The sequence below is a fragment of the Salmo salar genome, chromosome ssa19 (genome assembly GCF_905237065.1).
Source record: "Salmo salar chromosome ssa19, Ssal_v3.1, whole genome shotgun sequence".
Taxonomy (NCBI): Eukaryota; Metazoa; Chordata; class Actinopteri; order Salmoniformes; family Salmonidae; genus Salmo; species Salmo salar.
Window position 1 is genome coordinate 15,469,832 of NC_059460.1, and position 20,826 is coordinate 15,490,657.

At 44.0% G+C, this 20,826-nt stretch overlaps 1 protein-coding gene across 2 annotated transcripts; it reads left to right on the plus strand.

The window, feature by feature from the left end:
• The first annotated feature begins 153 nt into the window (after positions 1-153).
• On the plus strand, positions 154-9,767 carry LOC106578525 (metalloreductase STEAP2). Of its 2 annotated transcripts, none has more exons than XM_014157426.2 (6): positions 154-415; positions 1,578-2,014; positions 2,210-2,368; positions 3,910-4,437; positions 7,722-7,886; positions 8,146-9,767. In XM_014157426.2, the coding sequence occupies exons 2-6, from the start codon at positions 1,625-1,627 to the stop codon at positions 8,428-8,430; spliced, it is 1,527 nt and encodes a 508-aa protein (XP_014012901.1). In that variant the 5' UTR covers positions 154-415; positions 1,578-1,624; the 3' UTR covers positions 8,431-9,767. The 2 variants fall into 2 exon arrangements, with proteins under 2 accessions (XP_014012901.1, XP_014012902.1); XM_014157427.2 differs by having other exon boundaries at positions 1,578-1,927.
• Positions 9,768-20,826: the final 11,059 nt, after the last annotated feature.

Genomic DNA, 20,826 nt, shown 5'->3' on the forward strand with positions numbered 1-20,826 from the left:
TAATCTGAGGATGCTTAACTAGTCCTTTTCTTTCATCAAAATTCAACCTCACATGGGATTTAGCCTTTGCAAATGAACACCAACACGGAAATCCTAAAAGCATAGGCTCTGTGTCCCTAACTGAAGGAGACCTCGTTTTGAGGACATAGTGTAAACGGCAGTTACAGATCTACCTGCGTGGCGCTACCTCCCCTTTGTGCGTGGTGTGATGCTCGTCGCTGGTACGTGCTCTGCCTGCAAGACAGGAATCCGCTCAGTGTCTGTATGCATGACAGCGCTGCTGAGCAGAAGCACAGCCACAGCCAGATCCACCTAGGAGAGAGAGGGAGGGGAGTCCGACAGACAGACCTGTGGCGGAGCAGCTGGCTGGATGTGTGTTATTCGTGCAGTGGTGTCCTTACCAGCTCCATGAAAGGTATGGCTGTAACCTTGCGATTGACGGACGAATTTGCACACTCTTGACACGCAGCCTACAATCTATGTACATACACCTGTGAGCTATAGTAGGCTGTATTTGTAAAGCGTAATAATGTATTGCATTGTATAATGGAGTCTGAAGCTAAATAATTCCTCTGCGATGTGGAGCCTGGCTATTCTGCACTAGCAGCAATCTATTCTGGATGAGATGAGTCATATTGTCTAAACCTCGATTCGCGGGATTATTTTTCTAACGTTAGGAATACAATGTTTACTGTGAATTCTTTTTTAGCATATTGTAAATTGTTAGTGGTAATAGTTCTACAGGTTAATAAATCGCACATTTTACGAGAAGATATTTCAAAGTCACCAAAGGACATATTGTGACATGCTAGTGCCGTTCAAAAATGTTGAATGTGTAGATTATACTGTATTTCTCAAAATATGTCATAGGTTAGATAATTTAAAATAGTATGATCTCTATATGATAAGATTACATTGGTGACATATTTTGAGAAATCTTTTTTTATAACCTGAAAGCAACCTATAGCCTACCATACTGATTTAATATGTTGTAGTTGGTAGTGTAGTAGCTTAATATAATTTTAATATGAATTAGACAACATATATTTTTTGGCTGGTTACACATACAGTGCATCAACCACATATATTATATTCCACCCTTATCTAATTTGATTTAATCTACAATTTGCAGGCAGTTAGATAATTTAATATAACCAATTAAGGTCCCCAAGCTTTGCATCATCATAATGTGTTCCCAGTATTAAAACGTCCAGACCACCAAAGAAGGAACAATCAGCATCCCAAACTAATAACACTCTGCAATGAATGTCTCCAGTGTGACTGTGCTTGGCCTAACAAGCTGTTGCTGCATCCTGCAGAGTAAAAGGGAGGAATTCCTTCTTGATAGCCTAGGGAACCAGGCAGCTGGGTGGATAGATGTTACCAAGGGTACTTAGTCTCTTCTGGTCAGAGAGCAAGCAAACCGCAGTTCACACAGTTGGAGGCAATGTACTACACTGTGAATGTTCAGTGTATTTTTATTCGTATAATGTAAAGTTATTGCCAGACACCATCTATCTCTATGCTCAAAAATCAAGTGCTGTACATAACTAACTAACCATATTCCACCATCCTAGAACCTGAGACGTCCTCCTAAAGGACAGGAGAGGTCTGGAGCCTGAGGATGGACACCATCTCCATGCTGGGCAGTGGCTGCAGCAGCCCGGCTTACACCGACACAGCCCACCCTACCACCCCCTCCCTGTTCCTCCCCAACGGGGTGAGGAAGAATGGCCCTAGGGACCCTCCTCCCCACGGCCCCCTCCCCAAGCCTGTCATAGCCATCCTGGGTTCGGGTGACTTCTCCAAGTGCCTGACCATCCGTCTGCTCCGCTGTGGCTTCCACGTGGTGGTGGGGAGCCGCCAACCCAAACGGGCCGCTGAGTTCTTCCCTCATGTTGTTGATGTGACCCACCATGAAGACGCTGTGGGTAAAGCTTCTGTGGTTTTCCTTGCTATCCGCAGGGAGCATTATTCTGTTCTCTGGGACCTCAAGCATCTGCTGGCAGGGAAGGTGTGTGTGTGTGTGTGTGTGTGTGTGTGTGTGTGTGTGTGTGTGTGTGTGTGTGTGTGTGTGTGTGTGTGTGTGTGTGTGTGTGTGTGTGTGTGTGTGTGTGTGTGTGTGTGTGTGTGTGTGTGTGTGTGTGTGTGTGTGTCAGGGGATTGGGTTGTGAGCAAAAAGACACATTTCCATTCTTCTTCTTCTAAGGTTCTGGTGGACGTGAGCAACAACCGCCGTGTGAACCAGTACCCTGAGTCCAATGCTGAGTACCTGGCCTCCCTGCTCCCCGACTCTACAGTTGTGAAGGGCTTTAATGTCATATCTGCCTGGGCTATGCAGTCTGGACCCAAAGATGCCAGCAGGCAGGTAAGATGGAAGAAGAGGTCTGTGTCCCAAATGGCTCACTGTGTCCCAAAGTGCTCTGCTCAAAAGTAGTGAACTATTTAGGGAAAAGGGTGCCATTTGGGACACACACAAGGTTCATTTCAGGATTTACTTATTCAGAATTAATTCAGGCTCAAACACTGTCCCACTCTTTAACTCATTGCACAGTTAGTCATTCATTTTTAACTTATAAATATTGTATTGCATAAACCACGCATAGCGACTTATGACTAAATTAGTATTTTTACATGAATAGAATGTCTCCCCTGGTACAGACTTGTTGCAGGTAACAAACCACTCAGTCTATTAAAGTTGGACCCAGAGCTGAATCTGCTGAAATAACAGTGTTGGCAGCCAAGGCAGTATAGATGTTGACCTGTCTGTCTAGCATGGTTCCAGGTCTCTTTCTGCTGTGGTGCCGAACTGGCAAGACCGCACAAACAGATCTGGAACCAAGTTAGGCTAACATCCGTCTACAGAGAAATTAAATGGCAGCATCAGACTCTGCAACAGGATCAGCCAAATGGCTGCAGATAGTCTCTAAGCATCCATTGTCCTAACACTCGTTTGTTGTGATCTTTTGTACAGCAGCTACCTCTCTCTACATCATTCTCAGTTGTTCAATGTCAGTTGTTACAAACCATTGTTGTTGACACAATCTGATTGGCTGACCTTTCAAAGAGGTGCACTGACATTCTCCTCAATACATACCCTCCCCCTATGGCATGATGATGTCATATGCGGGGGACAGATCAAACATGATTATGACATATCGCATCTCAGGGTAAAGTCACTGCACCCTCGTCTTTATTCCTATGATATCCTCACTAGAAGGAGTGTAAGGCAGGCTACTGAGCTGGTTAAAGCATTAACAGTCTGGTCTGTGCTTGCCTGGGAAGGAGACTAATTCCTCCAAATATTATGCAAGGATTATAGTGAGACTCTACAGCTGAGAAGAACATTTTACGCTGCCATCCTTCTTCAAATAAAACCATTCTGGTCACACACACACACACACACGCACACGCACACAGTAAATTCAATTAACACAATTGGGACAATGAAAAAACAAGCACGATATTATGAACCAGGGAATCATTGTGTTTGTGTCAGTCACAAGGGATAGAAACAACCACATCCATGTTTTCCTTTTACATAATTATATCTGCTAATTATATCTGCTGTAGCTCAGTTGGTAGAGCATGGTGTTTGCAACGCCAGGGTTGTGGGTTCGATTCCCACGGGGGGCCAGCACAGAAAAAAAAAAAAGTATGAAATGAAATGTATGCATTCACTACTGTAAGTTGCTCTGGATAAGAGCGTCTGCTAAATGACTAAAATGTAAATGACTATGATAGACAAGATAAGCCTTCCCCGAGGTTGTTTAGAAAAAAATGTACACTACACATTACATCACATTCACAATACATGCAATGCACATTGACCATGTCATACATATTAGATTGATTGACTGACTGATTGACTACCTTGATATATTATTGCTTGATTACCCATTCCTCAAGGTGTACATCTGCAGTAACTCTGTAGAGGGCAGACAGCAGATCATGGAGCTGACCAGGCAGCTCAACTTCACCCCAGTGGACATGGGAGCCCTCTCCTCCTCCAGAGAGATTGAGAACATGCCCCTGCGCCTCTTCCCCGACTGGAAAGGCCCCGTGCTAGCCACTGTGGCTCTCTCCATCTTCTTCTTCGCCTATTCCTTTGTCCGGGACATCATCCACCCGTATGTGAAGAACAAGCAGAGTGACTTCTATAAGATCCCTATAGAGATGGTGAATAGGACTCTGCCCACAGTGGCCATAACACTACTCGCTCTAGTCTACCTGGCGGGCCAGCTAGCCGCGGTCCACCAGCTGTACTATAGGACTAAGTACAGGAGGTTCCCTCACTGGCTGGAGGGCTGGCTACAGAGCAGGAAACAGCTGGGGCTGCTGAGCTTCTTCCTGGGGTGTGTCCACGTTCTCTACAGCCTTTGTCTACCCATGAGGAGGTCAGAGAGATACCTGCTCCTCAACATGGCCTACCAACAGGTGGGTGATGGACAGAGGAAGGGAGGGAGGAGAGGGAGTTAGAGAGAAAAGGAGGGAGGAGAGGGAGGGTGTGTGTCAAATCAAATTTTATTGGTCACATACACATATTTAGCAGATGGTATTGCGGGTGCAGTGAAATGCTTGTGTTCCTAGCAACAACAGTGCAGTAATATCGAACAATACACTCTAAAAGTAAAATAATATAATTAAGAAATATAGAAATATTAGGACGAGCAATGTCTGAGTCCGGAGTATAAGTATATATACTGTATGTATATACAGTACCAGTCAAAAGTTTGGACACAACTACTCATTCAAAGGTTTTTCTTTATTTTTATTATTTTCTACATTGTAGAATAATAGTGAAGACATCAAAACTATGAAATAACACATGGAATCATGTAGTAAACAAAAAAGTGTTAAACAAAATGCATTTTAATTAACAGATGTGCCTTGTTAATTTGTGGAATTTCTTTCCTTCTTAATGCGTTTGAGCCAATCAGTTGTGTTTTGACAAGGTATGGGTTGTATACAGAAGATATCCCTATTTGGTAAAAGACCAAGTCCATATTAAGGCAAGAACAGCTCAAATAAGCAAAGAGAAACGACAGTCCATCATTACTTTAAGACATGAAGCTCAGTCAATCTGGAAAATGTCAAGAACTTTGAAAGTTTCTTCAAGTGCAGTCGCATAAACCATCAAGCGCTATGATGAAAACGCCAAGAAAGGAACCAGAACTGCTGGATAAGCATAGAGCATGGAGTCAAAAAATGCTTAAGAGTAACACCCCCTGTAAGAGCCTATGGTGAGTGCAAAGAAACATATAAAGAAAATAAGAAGAATGGGAAGAAGCATGAGCAATGGACATTAGACTGATGGAAATCTGTCCTTTGGTCCAAATTTGAGATTTTTGGTTCCAACCGCCGTGTCTTTGTGAGATGCAGAGTAGGTGAACGGATTATCTCCTCGTGTTGCACCCACCGTAAACCATGGAGGATAAGGTGTGATGGTGTGTGGATTCTTTGCTGGTGACACTGTCAGTGATTTTATTTAGAATTCAAGGCACACTTAAACATTATGGCTACCACAGCATTCTGCAATTATATGCCATACCATCTTAGTGGGACTATCATTTGTTTTTCAAGAGGACAGTGACCCAACACACCTCCAGGCTGTGCAAGGGCTATTTGGCCAAGGAGAGTGATGGAGTGCTGCATCAGCAGACCTGGCCTCCACAATCACCTGACCTCAACCCAATTAAGATGGTTTGGGATGAGTTGGACCACAGAGTGAAGGAAAAGCAGCCAACAACTGCTCAGCAGTTAGTGGCTTGCGAAAGTATTCACGACCTTTGCCATTTTTACAATTTTGTTGCCTTACAACCTGGAATTAAAATATATTTTTTAAGGGTTTGTATCATTTGATTTTCACAACATGCCTACCACTTTGAAGATGCAAAATATATTTTATTGTGAAATTAACAATAAATAAGACAAAACAGAAAACTTTAGAGTGCATAACTATTACATTTTTGCCCATTCTTCAGGTAATTGGTTGCACCAGATCTTATTTAGGGGCTTCATAGCAAAGGGGGTGAATATATATGCACTCACCACTTTTCCGTTTTTTATATTTAAAAAACAAAAATGTAAACAAGTTATTTTTTAAATTTCACTTCACCAATATGGACTATTTTGTGTATGTCCATTACATGACATCCAAATAAAAATCTATTTAAATTACAGGTTGCAATGCAACAAAATAGGAAAACACCAAGGTGGATGAATACTTTTGCAAGGCACTGTACGTGGGAACTCCTTCAAGACTGTTGGAAAATAATTCCACATGAAGCTGGTTGAGAGAATGCCAAGAGTAAAAAATAAAGAAAAACCCTTGAATGAGTAGGTGTGTCCAAACTTTTGACTTGTACTGTATATGTAATGGGATGTATAGACAATATGGACAGTACATGGATAGAACATTTAGTATATCTGAAGAATAGTGTTTGTGTCAGGTCAAAGACACCCTTCATAAATGCTGTTGTTTATGTAATTGAGGTCTGTAGATGTTTTATCAGATTAAGTTCACTTTGGAATCGTGAATCAGCAGCAATGCAGCAACACTGTAACCGTTATGCACTTTTATTCTCCTCTATAATTCTAATCTTGAGAGTGACCCACATTGAAGTGATTGGATGTTTGGCCTCAGAGTGACTCATCTATTTGTGCTGTGGCTCCTGAGGCATGGCCATAAACAACACTTACGACAGCCAGCCAGCTGCACTGGGAAGACCACAGAGGGACAAACAGCATGCACATACTGTCGATCCTTTGGTTACCATATAGTACACATCTTGTTCTTCACAAACGAATTGCAATGCATCTTTTACTGATGGTGTTCCTTCTTGTTCATATAAGTGAAACTATAAGCTATGTTCTCATTCCAATTGGGTATTGTGAACAACATACATACTGCAGTGTATGTAACGGTTGTACATCCAAAATGTACCTGCAACATTTATCTACTGATCTGTGTGGCATACCGTAGTGTGTCATATCTGCATCTTCACCGGTTTAATCTCAGTTTATTCATTCACGTCCTCCTCTGACCTTCATCTGTCTCTTACTGCAACTCCCTACCCAGCATCCTTCATTCTCACGCACACACAAACCCTTCTAGCTGTGTGTGTCTGTCGATCCAGGCCATAGCATCAGCTGCACTCTCAAGCACATCTCTCGCTGTGTGTTTTGCTTCTCAAACACACCTCTGGCTGTGTGTTTATGTGTGGTGTGTGTGTGTGTGTGTGTGTGTGTGTGTGTGGTGCGTGTGTGTGTGAATCCAGGCCACCTCACCCTGTCAGCCTGTCCTCTAGTTCAGGCCTGTTACACCCATATGACCTCTGAGGTGCTCCTGCAGTTGTATTGAAATTGCTTGATATGCCGCATGCGGTTTTGCTTTATTCACCTTGTGTGAGGCGCACACACACACACACACACACACACTGACACAGCCAGTGGACTGTAGAGGCTTTTGTTAATGAATGAACACTGCCAAATTTAGACCGAAAACTAGGTCTCCTCATTTAGATAAATCAGGCAGCGGCATTTTTGAGGGGATGATATTTAATTTTTTTTGTCATTTTTACTCAGGTGTGTGTGTGTGATTGTGAGCGTTTATTTCATGTTAAGTGAGTGTTTATTTGTGAATACACTATGTTTGTGACTTTTTGTATTCATACAGTATGTGTTTACTGAATGTATGTGTGTCTGTGTTCTCTCTGCAGCTCCATGCTAACGTGGAGAACTCGTGGAATGAGGAGGAGGTGTGGAGAGTGGAGATGTACCTGTCCTTTGGTATCATGAGCCTCGGGCTCCTTTCTCTCCTGGCCGTCACCTCCATTCCTTCTGTTAACAGCGCCCTCAACTGGAGGGAGTTCAGCTTTATTCAGGTACTCAGACAGACACTGTTGATGGTGAGGAGGATGATGATGAAGATGGTGACGAGGATGATGAACATTCTTATGGAAAGGCCTCTGATTAATAATACTGACTAAGAAATAATAACAAGCTGTCAACTCTGGGTAAAACATTTGTTTGTTTTCTGAGTAGTCTTCTACATGTTTTTTGTAATCATGTTCTTACTGTAGATGTAAAAACGGTGATATAATTTATTGTTGATGCATGTGTTTCTCTCTCCCTCTCCCCTAGTCGACGCTGGGCTACATCGCTCTGCTTATCGCTACGTTCCATGCTCTACTGTTCGGCTGGAAGCGGGCCTTTGAGGAGGAGGCTTACCGTTTCTACCTACCCCCTAACTTCGTGGTGGCCCTGGCCCTGCCCGTGTGTGTCATCCTGGGGAAGGTGTTCCTGCTGATCCCCTGTGTGGGACGGCGGCTCCACAGGATCAAACGGGGAGCTGAGAGCAGCCAGTTGCGCCAGGACCCTGTTGGCGCAGCAGCACACGTCTCACCAGAGAGGGTCACTATCATGTGAATGATTGGATGGATGGATGGATGGATGGATGGATGGATGGATGGATTGGATGGATTGGGTGGATTGGGTGGATAGGTGGATGTGTAGATAGACAGGCAGATGTATGACTGGATGGATAAATGAATGAATGAACTTTATTGATCCTCAGAGGAGAAATTGGATTGTGGAACTGGACTGTGAAGCCAGAGCCCTGGGTTGGTTGGACTACACAACCAGACTGGGCCAGACTGCAGCATAGCCTATCTAGCTATCAATATTCTGCCAATGCTCTACCAGTGCTCTAGTTAGCTACCACTGCCCTGCCAATGATCGATCAGACATACGTCTTTGCTCTTCAGTGACACTTTGATGACACGCTGCCATGACCAACCATACTGTAACATTTCCAACAGCATTTAATGAGTCCCTAGTTCCAGACAATATCTATAAAGGATAATTAGCCTATATGCTATATGCCCTTGGATCTGTGGTTTGGTCAGTGCTGCAAAAGGCACAATGTGGTTCTGTGACTGTTGTCTGAGTATTGTCTGCAAATTGCCAATTTCCTTGTTGTAGAATTATAATAGTCATCATGGAATTATGTTCAGCCAAAGTACCATGTATTTTTAGACATGTACTTTTAGGAATTATGATATATGTGAAAATAGTATTATATGTGAAATCAATGTAAGAATGTTAACTGAGAATCACACACTTGAGAAAAACATATTTCGATGATCTGTCTCACTGTGTTCAACGGTCAGAAAAATGTGCCAAAAAAACCACTGTATTTTTTACACGGTCAATAGAAATTATGTAGCAGGTTATTGTTGAATCAAGCTATTTGTTGTCAATTGAAGTCATGTAATTATGGAACAACTTTCATGTATACTGTGTGTGTATTGATAATGCAATACTGTATGATACACATACATCCTAAAAATGATAATTTCATGACACTATCCTTGGTATAAAATGTATTTACTAGTAGTCATCCTTAACAACAACAACAGAGAGCCTAGTCAGTAGGAGAACATATTGGCTATCAACCTGCAACATGCCAAACAATCTATCAAATTGTCATCTAGCCTATCCCCCTGTATTAGAGTTTGTTGAAATAGCATGTGTGACAACGTGTTTGAAAATACACTGAACAAAAATATAAACGCAACATGTAAAGTGTTGGTCCCATGTTTCATGAGCTGAAATAAAAGATCCCCAAAATGTTCCATACACACAAAAAGTTTATTTCTCAAGTTTTGTGCATAAATGTTATTTACATTGTACATCGTTTACATTGTAAATGAGAACTTGTTCTCAACTTGCCTACCTGGTTAAATAAAGGTGAAATAAAAACATCCCTGTTAGTGAGCATTTCTCCTTTGCCAAGATCATCCATCCACCTGACAGGTGTGGTATACCAAGAAGCTGATTAAACAGCATGATCCTTACACAGGTGCACCTTGTGCTGGGGACAATAAAAGGCCACTCTAAAATGTGCAGTTTTGTCACACATCTCAATGCCACAGATGTCTCAAGTTTTGAGGAAGCATGCAATTGGCAAGCTGACCTCAGGAATGTCCACCAGAGATGTTGCTAGAAAATTGAATGTTAATTTCTTTACCATAAGCCTCCTCCAATGTCGTTTTAGAGAATTTGGCAGTACGTCCAACCGGCCTCACGACCGCAGACCACGTGTATAGCATTGTGTGGGCAAAAAGTTTGCTGATGTCAACATTGTGAACAGAGTCCCCCATGGTGGAAGTGGGGTTATGGTATGGTTAAGCATAAGCTATGAAAAACAAACACAATTGCATTTCATCAATGGCTATTTGAATGTACAGAGATACCATGACGAGATCCAGGGGTGCATCTTTCACTGGGGGGGGGGACATGTACCCCCTACATCCTGAAATTCCATTTTTGTCCTCCCCAGTTTTATCATTGGAATGTGATACAAAACTAGGAAACGCTGTGCCTTAGGACCATCCGAGCAGTCGGGTTGGTTGTTTGGAGTGTTTATCTGACAGAAGAAAAAAATAATATATATATGTCCCCCCACTTCTAAAATCAATTACGCCCCTGACAAGATCCTGAGCCCCATTATCGTGTCATTCATCTGCCACCATCACCTCATGTTCAGCATGATAACGCACAGCCTCATGTCGCAAGTATCTGTGCACAATTCCTGGAAGCTGAAAACGTCCTAGTTCTCTGGATCGACTTGACAACAGCGTGTTCCAGTTCCCTCCAATATCCAGAAGAATCACACAACCATTGAAGCCTCTACCTTTTTTTTATCTGTAACCAACAGATGCATATCTGTATTCCCAACCATGTGAAATCCATAGATTAGAGCCTAATGAATGTATTTCAATAGACTGATTTCCTTATATGAACTGTAACTTGAAATTGCTGCACGTTGCATTTATATTTTTGTTCAGTATAAATATTATTTACTGTGTATTTCTCTGTATTCACTTTCTTCTGCCGTGTATTACAAAATGTTGCCGATTGTTTAATATATTGATGAATAACCACCTACTCTGAAGAGAAAAGAGGAGACGGAGAGGAGCACAGAGGAGAGGAGCAATGCATGCACTCAGGCCAGTACTTCACCTTAACCACTAGGGGTCAGTGCCTAACAACATTGATGGACTTGGTACCTCTTATGGATTCCCACCCTCTAAACAAGTTATCTCTAACTGGTTTCTCACAGCAGGCAGTCAATTTATTGATACCAGCAATCCTATCCCCGCTTAGAGCATCTAGCACACATGCTTAATTCCATCCCCTTTTGATTCACACCTGAAAAGCAGCTTATCTTTAGAGGCTGGTCAATTCTAATGGACAGCAGTGGAAATCAAATGCAGCTAAGGCTAATGATTGTGATAATATGTTTTGTATGCATGCTATTCATAGCCTGCATCTTAACATAAAGGAATGGTGAATGTAGGTCATGGACCAAGCATATACATGTGTCCCAATGGAACCCTATTCCCTATATAGTGCACTACTTTGCACTACTATTGTTTAATGTGTAATGCACTATAAAGGAAATTGGGTGCCATTTGGGACAAGAACTATATGATTCTGGTCATGGTGCCAAGCACGCTTGACCTCAACCCCCTGCTAGCAGTTGTACAAGCCTAAAGTCTACAATCAGAGGCTGTTTGTCTGTAATACCTTCGATAGTCACCATCAACAATTCGACAACCAGCTCTCCAACTCATCCGCCACACACCTCCAGTGTTCTCTCAGTCCTAATGGAGCAGCTCCTCATGTGAAGTGGGCTGGCTGTACGAGACATTGTCATGTCATTGTGCTTTAGCAATACCAGCCCCATAGTGAATGCTACTTTTCTATTTCCATTTGTCCCATAATTCCTCTACAAATAATGAGGACGAGTCGGTGGGTAGAGGAGACACACACACACACACACACACACACACACACACACACACACACACACACACACACACACACACACACACACACACACACACACACACACACACACACACACACACACACTAGAGGAACCGTACTTCTACACTGTGTCACGATTTGGGAGAGCGGGTTGGATCGAGCGGGTTGCCATGGACACAAATATGCTTCCTGTCGCCGCGCAGAGACGGGGGAAGAGATTAGTCTTAATTAATGCTTGTGATCAACAAACAACAAGAGATGGGCCTCCTCTTATCCTTCGCCGCAGGTTAGCAACACAAACCCTTAATAACGACAATAATGGTCCCACAATGAAAGCCTGGATGGGTGCTCAACATTACAATGAAATAACAAGATGCTGCGTTTCAATGGAACTTTAAAAGATAAAAAAATGTACTTTGAAAACAAACATTTTTTTTTAACATATATTCTTCTTGCCAAGCCCTAACCCAGGTGTGTGCTAAAAATAGCATACAAGCAGTTTTAATATGACCTCTGCAGTGCATGGCTTGACTCAAGTCTCGGGCAATTCTACACAATTGAAAGCTAATTTCCTGCAATTCTACCCATGCTGCCTGGGGCAGCGAGAGCATTTAGCAGTTTTAAAGCTAATTTCTTGCAATTCTGCACATTTTGCAATGGCGCAGAATGTTTTTAGGCTTAAATTACAGTGATTTTAAGTAAAAAACAACATTTTGGGGGAATACAAGAAAAAATGTAGCATTGATAGAGTACTGTGGATAACAATATCCCTGTGAGCCTCGCGGCCCATGTTATCCATCTAAGGGGTTAAGAACATACATTGTGGATGAATAATGTTGCATTATATTGCAGCCTAAACCCATTCAATGGATCCCTTGTCCAAAATCTGTTGTTGCTAGCAATATTCATACAAAAATCTGTTGTAATTATGATTATATTTTTAAATAAATATATTGAGATCTGGCCTCTGACCCGAAACCCCTGCCCTAACTAACTGAACAATACTTTTTCCTGATAGCAGGCCCAATGATAAAGTGCAATGACAGGAACGTTTGTGGTCAGTACAAAACAAAGGGTTGCATTCTTCTGATACAAACACTGTTTCCCTGGCTGAAGCGGTACCTATTGAACACTTAGCTCAAGTGGACGCCATCAATGCCCCGTTGACTGGTCATATTGTGGACCGCCATACTAAATACATTAGCAAAACAATCCAAAACTTTATACTTCATTGTAAATTATCAGACCTTACTGTGCTTTGTGGATGTTGATTTGCGGTCTTGGACTGCAAACAACTATTTCACTGTAGAGTGACTGTGGGTGGAAGGATGCTATTCTGAACAGTGGCTCTCTTTATTATCGATGGCTGGCTGTATAGCAGTTCTCACCCACTGCCCACGTAGAAAAGAGAAGGCAGATTATTCCTCTAATTACTAAATCTAGTTACTAAATCTACTATCAGCGTAGTACCACACATTTTATAGAGCATCTTAGGTATTGTTGTACTCAAACCTCCTCTCTTTCCCTGTCTGTGTCTCTCTCTCTCTCTCCCCTCTCTCTCTCTCTCTCTCCCTTTTTCACTCTCTTTCTCGATCGCCAGATCACTCTTTATAGCCTGACTTCATTTCCCATCTTGTTGAAGTGCGTGGTGAGTCTGCAACAACCCCTGCTCCTCTCTGTTTAGCTGTGGGTGGTTGGAGCGTTGTTTCTTCACTGTTTTCCTCCCGCTCTCATCACTCACTATGCCATGACACAGTTTGTACCATCAGCCCACACAATGTAGAGGACAGCCTTCCTCCTGTACTCAACTGACAAGTCCCTCTTTGTCTTGTTCCTCTGATTTTGTTTTCTAGCTCACACTCATCTTGGCATCCATTATGTCTGTCTTTGTCACTCTCACGTTGTCTTTCTCAATATTTAACTACTTAAAAAAAAACATTTCTCTTCTCTCTACATCTAAACCAACTGCAGTTTGTTGTGCAATTGAGTTCTTGTTACAGCAAACTACATTTTTTTGCGGACCCCACTATACCCCCTTAAGCCTGGGCCATTTTGGCCATGGAGGGTGATCTTGTTCTGATCTTGTGCCCATCCTCTTAATGAAAAGAAAACTGCTTTGCCTAATGTTATGTGCAGATCCGTCTTTATCATGCAGGGCATCAAGAAACTTGCCTGCATCCCACTTCTGAACAACTGCCAATAAAGGCAATCAGAGCGTGTAAAGGAGAGGCCCCCGGATACAGAGAGAAAAAGAAAGACAAAGAGATGGGGAGAGAGAGAGATGGAGAGAGAGCGAGGCAGAGAGAGAAAGGGGGGAGATAGAGAGAGCGTGTCAAAAAGACAGCCTCAGAGAGGACACCCAAGGGTACATTATCCCTTCTAGACACAAAAGCATCACTCATGGAAAGTGCTTATTTCAACAATAGACATAGACCTTTGTGCTTTTTGACCCTATAGGCAGTGAGAGCAATAGGAAGCAAAACACCCATTAAAATGAATGAATAGACAATTAAGCAATCAAGCATGGAATATGATGAATATCTGTTGGATGCTAACCTTCAAAACAGGATGTTTGTCACTTTGTGACCAAGCCACCAGACTATACTGCAGTGGGAGGGAGTGGCATTTGGAAGGCTGTTGCTATGTGTGACAGAATCACTGTGACAGTTGATCAGGCAGAGGAGTGGGAGGGTGGCAGCTGCTCCGAACAGCCTGGTGATGAGTAGGAAGGGCTGACCCCCCTGCTACTGCACTAATTAAGATCTTATGAAGATTATTCAAGTGTGCTTTATGGACGTGAGACTAATGTGCTCAAAGGTAACACAATATATTTTGTATAGTAGCTTTAGTTTCAACTATGGCTTTTCTTGGTCTATTCGCTGTCAAACCCATTGATGGATGGTGTCATTTTAGGAAGAAGGAAATAAACCGCAGCATGCTACTACTGCTTCACAGCGACTCTTTTCTAAAATATCAAGCATCATGACACTAGAGAAATGACATAAAATCACTTTCTAGCAAATGTTCTCAGTAGAAAGTAATCTGGCTTATATGTTACAGTGGTCAGATACAAATGCGACTCAGCGTTTCTCATTTCTTAGAGTGGTATCTTAACTACTATTTGACATATGGAGCCGCTGAGTGGAGGCAGCCAGTGTCGGGTCCAGCCGACGTACCGCCTGAAGAAAATACAACTGGTGTTTTTATTGGAGCACATCAAAGACTGCCAGTTGAGAAAGGTTTGCATGTGATGTATTGGTGCCCACGTAAAGAGCTCCATCAAATCATCACCCTGAAACAGTTCTATTTGTCAAAATGAAGGCTGTGTGTGTGTGGTTGGTTGGGTGGGTGGGTGGTTGGGTGGGGGGACGGGTGTGTGTTGGGCAGACATAAAGAAAGGGAGAGAAAAGCCTACCCCACTTAATATACACAGCATCTTCAACATGTATCTAATCCCAACCACTAACCCTATAGCCACACCTTTATCCTAAACCCATACCTCAACACTATACTCACCACCAGCTCCTTTCGACAAACCCCCAAATTATTTGTCTGTGTCTGGGTTTATCCAGATCGACAGCCACTGGAGATAATAATTTTACATGCAAGTTTTGTATTCTCTTATCAAAAGATTAGCAGCTAAATCTATTTCTGCAAGCAAAGAGATGCCCAATGAGGGTTGTTATTTCACTCTGTTTAAGCTCTTGTTAGTTTAGGCATTCTAGCCAGACTTCATCTCACATCTTGATGTGTGTGGTAAGTTTCATACAGTGTCTCTCTCTCTCTCTCTCTCTCTCTCTCTCGCTCTCTTCCCTCCCTCCCTCCCTCCCTCCCTCCCTCCCTCCCTCCCTCCCTCCCTCCCTCCCTCCTCCCTCCGGGAGCTGTGGGTGGTAGAAATGTTGTTCCGGGCTGTTCTCTTCCCTCTCTCATCAATCGCTGTGCTGTGCCACTCTAACCCAATTTACACCAGCCCACACAAGGAGAAGGACAGGCTCTGCTACTTGCCTGGCAAACTCTTTCCACTCTATCTTGTCCTTTCTCCCTCACAGCATCTCTCTGTTATTCTCTCTCTGTATCTTTTGGTCTTCCTCTCACCATCGTTCTCTAACTGTTTGTTCTTTCCTTCTTGGCTGTCTATTGTCATCTCATTGGAGACTGTTGGACACAATGCAACATCAATTTACAACAGCATCAGCCATAACACCTGGGAATTTGTATTATGGGAGTCTTTGGGTTGCAATAAGTGGGAGACACATTAGCATAGCAGTTTCTCTTCCAACCAGAGAGGGCAGTGGGAGTACATCAGTTACTTTCAATGCCACAAAATGCAAGTGTCAATGTTCTACAGACTTGGTTGGTGCTTCTGATGTGGTGGTCAATAGCCCAGTCAGTGAAAACTGACCCTGGTTAGGGTCAATACACCCCAGAGAGTGTTGCTAATTTAGACATGCAGATGTTGATGGTGGATAGACTAAGCAGGGAAGACAGAGACACCCTTTAGGCCCACGACCGGGCTTGGAAGGCTTGAGGAGGAGGGGGGTCTGTCTGGAAGCCTCATATGTGTTACTAAGTGAGTCACTTCCCTCCTCAGCCTTATTGACCTTTATCAAAACGTGTAATCAACACCTCAAAGACGTCAATAACCACCACATGAGTCACTGTCACTGTTACCAGTTGGGTTCAGACTGGAGAAATGTATTCTGAACTGAATCAGAAAGAGCAGACGCAGTGGCTCTGTGTATAACTCAACTAAAGTTTTGTTTAGAGAGTCCCTCGCTGGTGTATTCAGTTTGCTGATTAGACAAGAGAGAGTTCTGTCACGTCCTGACCAGTAAAAGTGTAACGCCCTGGCCATAGAGGGGGTTTTTTGTTCTTTATTTTGGTTAGGCCAGGGTGTTACATTGGGTGGGCGTTCTATGTTCTGTTTCTATGTGTTTGTATTTCTTTGTTTTGGGCCGTGTGTGGCTCCCAAATCAGGCACAGCTGAAGTTCGCTGCTGTTGATTGGGAGTCACACATAAGTGCATGTTTTTCCGTTGGGGTTTTGTGGGTAATTGTTTCTGTTTAGTGTGTTTCACCTGACAGGACTGTGTTGGCTGTAAGTTCCTTGTTTTGTTTGAATAGTGTTACGGCAATAATTAAATATGTTGAACACTAACTCCGCTGCATTTTGGTCTTCTTCCGACGACAGCCCTTACAGAATTACCCACCAAACCAGGACCAAGCAGCGGAGGAGGAAGGAGCAACAGGAGAACAGCTTGATGGACTCGTGGACATGGGAACAGATACTGGACGGAGAGGGACCATGGACTCAGGCTGGGGAGTATCGCCTCCCGCAGTGGGAGATTGAAGCGGCGAGAGCGGAGAGGCGATATTATGAGGAGAGAGAGCGCAACGAGCACGAGAGGCAGCCCCAATCATTTTTTTTGGGGGGGGGCACATGGGACAGTCGGCGGAGCCGAGGTCGGAACCAGAGCCAGCCGGGTTGACATTGGAGGTGAGCGAGGGGTATGAGGCAGAGACTGTGAAGGAGTTAATGGGGAAATTAAAGGAGAGAGATGAGAGAGCTGCTAGTTTGGTGCATAAGGCACGGCATTTGCCCTACGGAGCGTGTCGTGGATATGATGTCACCTGAGGCAGCTCTCCATACTCGTCCTGAGGTGCGTGCTGGTTGTCTGGTGAAGACTGTGCCTGCGCCCAGAAACAGGCCTCCTGCATGTCTTCCCAGCCCTGCACGTCCTGTGCCTACGCCCAGAACCAGGCCTCCTGCATGTCTTCCCATCCTGGTCAAGCCCGTGCCTCCTCCACGGACCAGTCCTCCAGTGGGTCTCCCCATCCTGGTCAAGCCCGTGCCTCCTCCACGGACCAGTCCTCCAGTGGGTCTCCCCATCCTGGTCAAGCCCGTGCCTCCTCCACGGACCAGTCCTCCAGTGGGTCTCCTCATCCTGGTCAAGCCTGTGCCTCCTCCAAGGACCAGTCCTCCGGTGGATCCCTCCACCCTGGTCTCTCCTGTGCCGGCTCCTCAGACCAGGCCTCCAGCGGGTCTCCCCAGCCTGGTGAGTCCAGGGCCTGCGCCCAGAGCCAGGCCTCCCTCATGTCTCCCCAGCCTGGTGAATCCTGAGCCGTATCTGCCAGAGTGGCCCGCCGTGCCGTATCTGCCGGAGTGGCCCGCCGTGCCGGATCTGCCCGCCGGAGTGGCCCGCCTGTTCAGCGCAGCCAGAATCGCCCACCTGTCCTCCAGCGCAGCCAGAATCGCCCGCCTGTCCTCCGGCGCAGCCAGAGTGGCCCGTCTGCCCGGAGCTGCCAGAGTGGCCCGTCTGCCCGGAGCTGCCAGAGTGGCCCGTCTGCCCGGAGCTGCCAGAGTGGCCCGTCTGCCCGGAGCTGCCAGAGTGGCCCGTCTGCCCGGAGCTGCCAGAGTGGCCCGTCTGTCCGGATCAGCCATCGCCGCAGCAAGCGCCGCCCGCCAGCCGGGCGCAACAAGGGTCGCCCACCAGACCTTCGGCGAGGCCAGGTGCGCCACCCAAGAGGGCGACGCCAAGGGTGGGGCAGAGGCTACGTCCCGCACCTAAGCCGCCGCCGTAAGAGGGCCCACCCAGACCCTCCCCTTCAGTGTCAGGTTTTGCGGCCGGAGTCCGCACCTTGAGGGGGGGTACTGTAACGCCCTGGCCATAGAGGGGTTTTTTGTTCTTTATTTTGGTTAGGCCAGGGTGTTACGTTGGGTGGGCGTTCTATGTTCTGTTTCTATGTGTTTGTATTTCTTTGTTTTGGGCCGTGTGTGGCTCCCAAATCAGGCACAGCTGAAGTTCGTTGCTGTTGATTGGGAGTCACACATAAGTGCATGTTTTTCCGTTGGGGTTTTGTGGGTAATTGTTTCTGTTTAGTGTGTTTCACCTGACAGGACTGTGTTGGCTGTCAGTTCCTTGTTTTGTTTGAATAGTGTTACGGCAATAATTAAATATGTTGAACACTAACTCCGCTGCATTTTGGTCTTCTTCCGACGACAGCCTTTACAAAAAGGGGTTATTTGTTATTGTAGTTTGGTCAGGGCGTGGCAGGAGGTGTTTTCTGTGTGTTTTGGGCGTTCTATTTTCTATGTTTTGTATTTCTTTGTTTTGGCCGGGTATGGTTCTCAATCAGGGACAGCTGTCTATCGTTGTCTCTGATTGGGAACCATACTTAGGCAGCCCTTTTTCCCACCTGTCCTTGTGGGTAGTTAACTTTGTTTGTGGCACTTTGCCCTGTAAGCTTCACGGTCGTTTTGTATTGTTTATTGGTTTTGCTGGCGACTTTCAATAAAGAGAAAAATGTACGCTCACCACGCTGCACCTTGGTCTACTTCATCTGACGATCGTGACAAGTTCATACTTTCAACTCTTCAAACCCCACTAAGGTCTATTTGGACTGAAGAAACACAACTTCAAATTAGCTGATGCTAGACGGGAATATTAAAAGGTGGGCTCATTTTGGCCAATTCAACTGATGGGCCATGTCTAAAGATTGTTGTGTTTGAACAAAGAAATAAAGTTTTCTATACTAACAAAAACTTTGTACAGGATAATTCAACTATACCTTAGAAACTAGGGATGTGCATCTTTCCCTCTCAAGACGATTCAATACGTATCTAGATACATGGGCTCCGATACCATACAGGAATGATTTGTTTTAGTTTGAAACGATCGGTTGGAGTTGTTTTGGTTAGAGAATGATTCGGTTAGATGCGACACAATACAATTCAATGCACTAACAACTGTTTCATAAACGCATTCATTTTCCATTCTAAATTAAAATCAGCTGCTCATGAGCTGGGCCTGTGAACTGGATCTGTCTGACCTGACCTGTGTGTGTATAAATGATGTATGTCCGGGGTGGCAGGTAGCCTAGGGGTTATAGTGTTGGACTAGTAACTGAAAGGTTGCTAGACTGAATCCCTGAGCTGACAAGGTAAAACTCTGTCATTCTGCCCCTGAACAAGGCTGTTAACCCACTGTTCCCCAGTAGGCAGTCATTGTAAATAAGAGTTTGTTCTTAACTGACTTCCCTACTAGTTAAATAAAGGTTAATAAAAAATATTATGTAGGCACCTGAGCAGAGCCTTAACCTCTTGGGGCTAGGTGGGACGCTAGCGTGCCACCCGTGGTGCACTCCATCAACAGCAGGTGCATTTCAAGAGCGGCAAATTTGAATCCAAATAAATGTCAAAATTCAAATTTTTCAAAAATACAACTATGTTACACCATTTGAAAGATAAACATCTCCTTAATCTAACCACGTTTTACGATTTCAAAAAGGTTTTACGGCGAAAGCATAAATTTAGAGTATGTTAGGACAGTACATTTACAAGAGTTGTGTGTAATGTTTTGTCAAGTCAAAGACAGGGTCACCAAAACCATAAAACCAGCTAAAATGATGCACTAACCTTTTACAATCTCCATCAGATGACACTCCTAGGACATTATGTTAGACAATGCATGCATTTTTAGTTCTATCAAGTTCATATTTATATCCAAAAACAGCGTTTTACTATGGCATTGATGTTGAGGAAATCGTTTCCTCCAATAACCGGCAGTCAAGTCAGCGTCACAAATTAAATAATTAAAATTAGAAAACATTGGTAAAATATTATATTGTCATTTAAAGAATTATAGATTTACATCTCTTGAACGCAATCAACTTGCCAGATTTAAAAATAACCTTACTGGGAAATCACACTTTGCAATAATCTGAGCACTGCGCCCAGAAAAATACGCGTTGCGATACAGACTAGACGTCATGTTGGGGAGATCTAAAATCGAAAATACTATGTAAATAATCCATTACCTTTGATTCTCTTCATCAGATGTCACTTCCAGGTATCACAGGTCCATAACGAATGTAGTTTTGTTCAAAAAAGCTCATCATTTATGTCCAAAAATCTCCGTCTCGTTAGCACATGATGTAAGCCAGCCGGACTTCTCGTCATGAACGAGGGGAAAAAATATATTTCCGTTCG

Bases quoted from the DNA above. Each gene is read 5' to 3' on its own strand.
- LOC106578525 (XM_014157426.2), top strand. From the start codon at position 1,625: ATGGACACCATCTCCATGCTGGGCAGTGGCTGCAGCAGCCCGGCTTAC. The intron at 2,015-2,209 runs GTGTGTGTGTGT...TCTTCTTCTAAG, and splicing joins AGCATCTGCTGGCAGGGAAG to GTTCTGGTGGACGTGAGCAA. The intron at 2,369-3,909 runs GTAAGATGGAAG...CCATTCCTCAAG, and splicing joins CCAAAGATGCCAGCAGGCAG to GTGTACATCTGCAGTAACTC.